The sequence below is a fragment of the Myotis davidii genome, unplaced genomic scaffold (assembly GCF_000327345.1).
Source record: "Myotis davidii unplaced genomic scaffold, ASM32734v1 scaffold1397, whole genome shotgun sequence".
NCBI classification, from domain to species: domain Eukaryota; kingdom Metazoa; phylum Chordata; class Mammalia; order Chiroptera; family Vespertilionidae; genus Myotis; species Myotis davidii.
Window position 1 is genome coordinate 14891 of NW_006288438.1, and position 9002 is coordinate 23892.

The following is a 9002-nucleotide window of genomic DNA, read 5'->3' on the forward strand; positions in this document are numbered from 1 at the left end:
TACTTTCATGAAATTAAATTATGAATCCCTGTGTGTACTAGAAATGGTAATTGGAGCTAACCCATTCTCAGTATTGATACAGTTGATTTTAGTAGTCATTCAAATCCAAAATAAATATTCTATAGATCGTGATGGCATTCTTTGACCTCTCTTTTATTAACTGAAATGTTAAGGGGCTGCCTAAGACTGAACTGGGGCTTACTTTCCTAAAACTTTATGGGAAGCACTGAGTCACTGAAATTCAGGAAGGGGAAGCTCAGGGGCCTTGCAATGCTTCTTACGTATGCCTTTTTCATACAGAACACTAATTTATATATATAAAAGCCTAAGAGACCAGCCTACAGCTCGAACGTTCAACTGGCAGCTATGATGTGCACTGCCCACCAGGGGGCAGACACTCAATGCACAGGCTAGGAAGCATAGAATAGTCTGATGAATCTCAGAGGGACAGAGAGGGTGGGAAGAGATTAACCAAAGATCTTATTTGCATACTAGAGGCCTGGTGCATGGGTTCATGTATTAGTAGGATCCCTTGTCCTGGTCTGCAGGGATTAGACCAAAACCAGCTCTCCGACATCCCCCAAGGGGTTCCGGATTGTGAATGGGCACAGGCCAGGCTGAGGGACCTCACCAGTGCATGAATCCATGCACCGGGCCTCTAGTGATTTACATAAAGAGGTAATTGGATAAATGTTGTGGCCTTTAAAGAAGAGATTTTGTCACATCCATTTCTCAGGAGAATTGCATCACAACTCTTGTCAAGTGTTGATATTATTCTTGTTCTGTATTTGCCTCTGGGAATGGATTTTTTTATTTTATTTGCATAGAATGCTATACAAGTATGAGCAGATGCATGTGCAAAAGGTTAGAGAATTAAATTTGTGAGCATGTATTCTCTCAGGTGCCTAAAAGATCTGGAGAGAAATGTGTAGAGAGGATCAAAAAAGAGTGTAGGAAATTGAAATTATAATTGTATAAAAGGGGTTAGCTCTGAGTAAGTGTCAGACCTGCAAAGATATTCTGAAAAGGAGGTAAATATTTCATTTAAGATATGAGCTAGGATATGAAGGGTGTTAAAAATAGTGCTGATTTTCTCTTGGTCTAGTGGGTATTTCTCCTTTCTTTTCTTCTCTCAGCAAAAGTAAAATTCTTCAAATCTGCAACTAAAACGATACAAAGGAAAATAAGGATTTCTACAGAAGGAAATGAAGAGTTTTCATAGAGGGAGGAGGTGATGCTTGAGCTAAGAGTTGAATAACAAACTGCTATTTGTTAGACGGTAAAGTTATGAAAACACAAGAAAATCTAAAAAAAAAACAGGCTATGTAATACCTTAATCAAGAAAAAAATTATATTGAAAAAATAGAAGAAACGGGCTAAAAGCATAGGAAAGTATAGGATACACGTTTTAGCATTTTAAGATACTTTTATAGAATTCCAAAATGCATCTGCTAATGACTAGTAAAAAGTTTGCAAGGAAGATCGGAGTGAATGGCAATAATAATACTAATAGCGTACATTTATATGGTGCTCCCCATAAGTCAAACGTTCTCATATAAGCATAGTGTTTTCCAATAATGCTTTAAGTAATTTTCTTATTATTAATATGAGGGAGGATGACTATTATCTCTATTGATTAGTTGAGACAAATGAAGTCCCGGGAAACTGTTGGTAACTTGACAGACTACACAGAGCCAGTAAGTGCTGAAGCTTAGACTGAATGTCCAGAATTCATGGTCTGAACCACTTTACTATGCTTTCCACATGGACAGTTGCTTTTTATGTAACCATCCTGCTGGAAGCATAAAATAATACAGCTACATGAATTTTTATATTTAGTTAAAAAATAAAACTTTGGGTTGCATAGCAAAGCAAGAAATAGGAAGTAGAAAGACCAAAGAGAAAACAAGGAGGATAAAATTCCAGCAATTACAGATGATCCAAAGAGATGTAAGAGTAACCATGGAGATAAGAGAAGAGAATGGAGAGGTTTCCGAAGCCAAATCTACATGAATTAGCCACTGCATGAATGAAAAAGTTTAAAGGAATGGGAAACATTCCATTTTCCAATGGAAATTTGGTATTTTACATCCATTTATAAAAATAGAAATAAAAGTTTTCTCTACAGAAGTCCTGAGCCCACTGATAAACATGGGATGTGTTGTTGTTGGCAATGTGGAATGGAGAAAGACTAATGAATTTTTAATACTTTCTCCTGAAATGCACACCATTCCAAATTGAGATCATGCACCATATATAATCAAACCTAGAATTGAGCCTTGGAAATCATAATTGTGTCTAAAACATTGCTATTTTTGTACCCCTGTTATAAAATACATTATGCATTTTCTTTTACTTCTACCTCTTTTGATTTTGAAAATTTAGATGAAATTATGAAACCAGTAATCTGATTAATGAAACTAAATTTTCCCCATTACCAAGAATAAAGAAGATTATGAAAGACTTTGTTGGATGGGACAAAATCACATATTCTGAAGTGGAAAAAGATACTACAAAGGACTGAATGGTATGAGAATAATGTTCTATATGAGACTATAATAAAAGGAAATTGCAAGCAAATGTATAAATTGGAACATAAACCAACACTTGCATAAAGAATGAATGGACTGGAAGACTGGGAACCTGAGGTAAGTAAGACTTCAAAAAAGGATTGTATAGGAAAAGGTAGTTGAAGGAGGCATAAAACAGGAAAGGGATGCATTAAGGATGTGTAAAATCACCGTGCTTTTTTTTAAAGGATAATTCCAAATAATTTTAATTTACTGCATTACTTTAACACATTTATATATAACCTTGTTCAGAAACACCTTATTTTTTTTCTAATTTTTGCAAAGTTAGGTTAGACTTAGGGACATTTTACCCCATCCTATTGAAGCAATTAATAATTAGACTCCATGAAATGTATAAAAACTGGTTTTTTTTTTATTTTTTAGGAAAAATTATAACATGAATTAAAAACCCTGAGTAAATACATTTACTTATTCAGTATTACAGTATATTTGAAATATGTTTACTGCTTGTGTTGATAATTCATGAGGCATTTTACTAAAATAACTGAGTAAGATCAGTTTTGTTCTGTATGCATTTTCAAATACTAGTAAATACATTATTTATTGATCACATTTTAATAATAAATTTTTTTCCTAGAGAAATAAATTACATAGCAACTTTTACTTTTTTGATATTATTTTATCAAGTAATATTTTTCCATATCAAAATTTGTGGTTTTAAATTTTAATCAAGATTTTTTATTTATATATGATTTTTCCTACCCCTAAAATATCAAATTGTAACCAAGTTTCTGGAGAATAAATTCCCTATCACCTACCTCCAGGATGAAGGTAGGGTCCAAATACTGTGTCACACCACTTTTATGTGCTTGATAAGCATATTTTTAATACAACACATAGAATATGGTACTGACCAGATCATTGTCTTTTTGAAATTAAGGACCCTACCCTTATTGGCCCAATGCTTGCTATAGTACTTGAAATGGTGAGTATTCCTTTCATTTTTTTGTCTGAGCACCTCCAGGATGAAGTTAGGGTCCAAATACTGTGTCACACCACTTTTATGTGCTTGATAAGCATATTTTTAATACAACACATAGAATATGGTACTGACCAGATCATTGTCTTTTTGAAATTAAGGACCCTACCCTTATTGGCCCAATGCTTGCTATAGTACTTGAAATGGTGAGTATTCCTTTCATTTTTTTGTCTGATTTCTTGACTAATAGATTATTGGGTAAGGATGTAGAAAAAATATTTGGTAACATCAGTATATTACCATAAGTATCTATATTTATTAATAAAAACACCAAACTGATATTCAATGAAATAGGTTTTAACTGACATTACGCAACCATATGCCCTTATATTACTAGAATGTGTTTTCTTTCAATATTGACAGTGTTTGTGCCTGTTACTGTCTAAGTGTATGAGAGAGAGCAAGAGAAAGAGAGAGAAATGCAGACAGCACAAAGAGAAAAAGACAGGTAAAAAGTAAAGGGGGAGAAAAAATACAGCAGCAGTTGAAATCTGATAAAAATAATCCAGGAAGCCTATATCTGCATTCTTGGACACACTTAATGGCCCCATCAAAGTGAGTATATCTCACAAAATGCCATTTGAAATCACGCTATTATATAATCAGATTATTATTATATAAATCCAGGTAAGAACAGAAAACAGAAGAGAGATAACCCACACTGCCACCTTGAATCAGAAGCTCTAAAGCAGAGAGTTCACCATGTTCAAGCTCAATGGCACAGTCTTCATGCCCTCGGTGCTGACACTGGTGGGGATCCCTGGTCTGGGGTCTGTTCAGGCCTGGATTGGCATCCCCTTCTGTGCCATGTACATCGTTGCTCTGTGTGGGAATTCCCTGATCCTGGTCATCATCAAATCTGAGCGCAGCCTCCACGAGCCCATGTATCTCTTCCTGGCAATGCTTGGAGCCACAGACATTGCTCTCAGTACCTGCATCCTGCCAAAAATGCTAGGAATATTCTGGTTTCATCTGCCCAAGATACACTTTGAAGCCTGTCTCTTGCAAATGTGGCTTATTCACACCTTCCAGGCCACTGAATCAGGTATTCTGCTGGCCATGGCCCTGGACCGCTATGTGGCAATCTGTGATCCCCTGAGACATGCAGCCATTTTTACCCACCAACTTCTCACTCAGATTGGGGTTGGGGTGACACTCAGAGGAGCCCTTCTCGTGACTCCTAGTATCATCCTCATCAAATGCCGGTTGAAGTATTACTGGACCACTGTGGTCTCCCATTCATACTGTGAGCACATGGCCATCGTGAAATTGGCAGCAGAAGATACTAGAATCAACAAGATCTATGGTCTGTTTGTGGCTTTCAGTGTACTTGGCTTTGATATAATCTTCATCACAGTATCTTACATTCGAATATTTATAACTGTCTTCAGTCTGCCTCAGAAGGAAGCCAGGCTGAAAGCCTTTAACACCTGCATTGCCCACATTTGTGTCTTCCTTGAGTTTTATCTCCTGGCTTTCTTCTCCTTCTTTACCCACAGGTTTGGCTTCCATATTCCACCTTACATTCATATTCTTCTGTCCAATCTTTACCTGCTTGTCCCACCATTGCTCAATCCTATTGTGTATGGTGTGAAGACCAAACAGATTCGAGACCGAGTGTCCCACATTTTTCATTCTAAACATGCCTCTGGATTTCTTATCAATCTCTTATCAAATAACAAAATTTTACATGAGAAACATTAGTTTTTGGTGAGATTCTGTGCGTTAGAAAGTTCATTGTATGCTAAAATATAAAGTTCTAGGTTTGTATTAGAGATAGTAAAGCTATGTTTACTTAAATAATTTCTTTTGTTATAAATTCAGAATTATTTGGAACATATATTTAGCCGATAAGTGACAAAAGAATAAATTATGAATACTTGTTTGTAGTTAAATCAGCTTTTAGTAAAGTACATGCTGTAAAAGCACAACTAAATATTAATATTTAACCTCGGTTTAAAAATATCAAGTGATATTGATACCACTGCATAGGAAATATTACAATGTGGTGTACATGAAATAAAATGACTAGTATATGTATAATTATTTATGATCATACTCACTATAATATTTATCATCAAGGCTCTAAAATCTTTAATTTTTGATGATCAATTATACTAGTACATTATGTGGATTTACAATTTATCCATTGAAATGTATTTATAATTATTTTTTTCCATAAAATATTTGCATAGCATATTAAAAAGACATTTTATTATCATATAATTAAACCACAAATTTGACTTTGAATTTAAGACAAAGGATGAAGTAGGTATGAAATAAGTTTTAACATTTTTTTTGTGCTAAGATATCATATATTAGATTTTTTTTTTTTCAATAAAGCAAGTTCAAGCCATCTGGCATGACTCAGTTTTAGAGCCTCAACCTATGAACCAGGAGGTTATGGTTCTATTCCCAGCATCCTCTCCTTCATTCTATATGTTGTTTTCTGGTTTGCATATGTTCTATTCCACCTGCCCAGGTTGCGAGCTCAATCCCCAGTGGAAAAATAAAAGCAAGTTCTCTAACTACAGTTGTTTCTTTATGGGAGAACATACACATTTTACTTATATTCATTGTTTTGTTGTTATTTTTGTGTTTCCTTGGATTACATCTAAAATAATAGTCACACATACTAGATGTATATATTAGAAATGGCAATAAAGTTTATTAGACTTTTACTTTAAATAAGTATTGTAAATGTGTTTGTGGAGTTAAGAAAAGAAATGATTCTTATCAAAAACAAATATAAAGTTCAAGTATAATACAGGTGCAGACTCATACAGACAATTATACAGGGACGTTCGTGACTTTGCCCTAATATACAGTGAACCGATAGGAAATGATCGCACTTGGGATGTTTGCATCCTCTCCTTCATTCTATATGCTGTTTTCTGGTTTGTATATGTTTGCCTCACATTCTTTATATAAGTTTGACATGTCGCCATTTTGTGTAGCTGATTAAACATATTGCCAGAGGGTGTAAGGGCAAAAAGTAGCAGTTTCCTCATATGAATGTGTTCAGGTTTTGTAATAGATTTTTCATGGGGAGCCATGGTCATCTGTCCTACACAAAGTTGTGTGAGGTTTTCACCATTAACACCGCACTCATCATCCTTTAATTCCAAATGTGACCAATGATCTCCATAATAACAAAGGCCAGATTAGTTTTACTGGACAACTTTGTTATATACCTAATTGTAATTTTGTTCTTGATGCTCTCTTCTCATTTTGATCTTAAGACCTTAGTCACTTCCGAAAGTGTTTCTATTTTTATTTTTCCTCACTCTTATTTTAATGTTTATCTAGTAGAAATGACTTACTGTTCTTCACATGGTAAAATCAGCTTTATTCTTGCAGACTAAGCTCAGACTTTTCTTGGCATCTCTTCTAGAATGCTTTAACAGGTTTCCTCGTGGGTTCAGTTCTTTACACAGCTTCCAAACTATATAATATTAAAATGTAGCTTTAGAATTGGGGATTTGTGATGTATATTTAGTGATTTAAAATTTTATTACCAGTCTCTTGTAACATTTTGCCGAGTGTATGATAATAAAAATGCCCTATGACTTGTACATTTTTGTTTTTACTGGTCTCAGTAAAAATGTGTTATATTCTATGAGGTAATGAATTTATTTTGAAAGGTGATTGAAATGAGCAAATACATGCAAAAATACCCTGACCTTATGGAAATGAATAACAAATAACATAGGAATTCCTAATATAAACATTGAATTGGCAGCTATAAAAAGAAATTTAGAAAAAGGACCTTGTCTAAACCATCTTAATATCTCCTGTATCTAGTATAATGCCGATGGTGGTATATACAGACTAAGATTTTGTCCAATAAATACAATAATAAAAATCCATTAATTAATTTAATTTTATTCTTATATCAGCCCTATAAAGTATTTAAGTCATATTAGAGTTGAACCTGAAAACTGAGATTAATCAGTTGCCTGTTCCTCACCTCCAGTATGGAAATTACAAATATCAAAAAGTAGTAGAATAAAACTTGTATTTGGGAATTTCAAATAAAGGATCATTTAACACTTGAGGTTTTTAATATATATGTTGTGCATGTGTATTTTGTAGGTGTGGATGTGGATATATATTTCCAAGATCCTTGTTCTCTGAGAGATCCTTTGAGTAGTCATTTCCTGATAGCAATGAAACTAAACAATGCCTTCATTTCTCTGCCAAACACATTCTAATTGTCACAAGGTAGAAAGGCTTTGAAAGTTTTTCAAATTTCATTCTAGTGATTTTTGAGTTCATCATAGGAGCTACTATTATTAACTTTAGCACCTCAACACCATAAACTTTCCTTGTGACTATATAATCTCAAAGTTGATGGAACTGCCTTGAAGATAGAGAAACCATATGAATTACTTTTGTGTTTTCAGTGCTGTATAAAAAAATGATGGGGGTCTCATTGAAAAAACACAACCTCACCAACAGTGTGCTCTGTTGATGCTGAACACTACCAAATTTCCTACAAGGCTTGAACAACTCTAGTTCTCCAAATCCACAGTATGTTTTCTGATCTCACACACATGCAAAAATAATCTTGCCATCTCTGAAAACTATACCTATTGCCTCAGCTGGGTTGTCATGTGCATCTTGAGGCACTTTATGTGGCATGATTTTGAACATTTTCAGTAAAACTAATTATCACTTAGTATTTTTAGTTTTACACGTGGCATGATTTTGAATAAAACTAATTATCACTTAGTATTTTTAGTTTTACACATCCATATTTAAATATTATCTTACCAAAAAACTAAAAAATTTATATTTTCTTTTTCATTTATACAAAATTATGCCTAAATACAATATTAAAACCAAGACATGGCCTAAATTTCCATTTTCCCAAATGTTCAACATGGTATCTCTATGGTACTCTAAGAGAGGTATGAATTATTAAGATAAATAGTATACCAACTGTTAAAATATGTAAAAATAAATGGGACTGCATAAAACTAAATTGAATATTTTAGGAAACCTCAAATACAGCATAAGATTCTCTTTTTTTTTGTTTGTTCATTTTAAATATATTTTTTATTGATTTTTTACAGAGAGGAAGGGATAGGGATAGAGAGTTAGGAACATCGATGAGAGAGAAACATCGATCATCTGCCTCCTGCACACTCTTTACTGGGGATGTGCCAGCAACCAAGGTACATGCCCTTGACCGGAATTGACCCTGGGACCTTTCAGTCCGCAGACCGATGCTCTATCCACTGAGCCAAACTGGTCAGGGCAGATTCATTTGTTTTTTACTTTGCAGATGACTTTTTCAAATATATTTCTGTAAAAGATTGGGAAGACAGACAATAAACCCTGGAAAGATTCTGCACCCTGATTCAGTGTCTTTAATGTCTCATGCTATATAATAAAAGGGTGATATGCTAATTAGATAAAGACAAAGT

The 9002-nt window shown here is 34.1% G+C and overlaps 1 protein-coding gene across 1 annotated transcript; it reads left to right on the forward strand.

Moving 5' to 3' along the window:
* Positions 1–4272: 4272 nt before the first annotated feature.
* Positions 4273–5274, forward strand: LOC102754236 (olfactory receptor 52A5). Its single transcript, XM_006760316.1, has one exon. It carries the CDS (start codon positions 4273–4275, stop codon positions 5272–5274), a length of 1002 nt encoding a protein of 333 aa, XP_006760379.1.
* Positions 5275–9002: the final 3728 nt, after the last annotated feature.

Excerpts from the sequence above, each read along its gene's own strand:
- LOC102754236 (XM_006760316.1), top strand. The coding sequence starts at position 4,273 with ATGTTCAAGCTCAATGGCACAGTCTTCATGCCCTCGGTGCTGACACTG.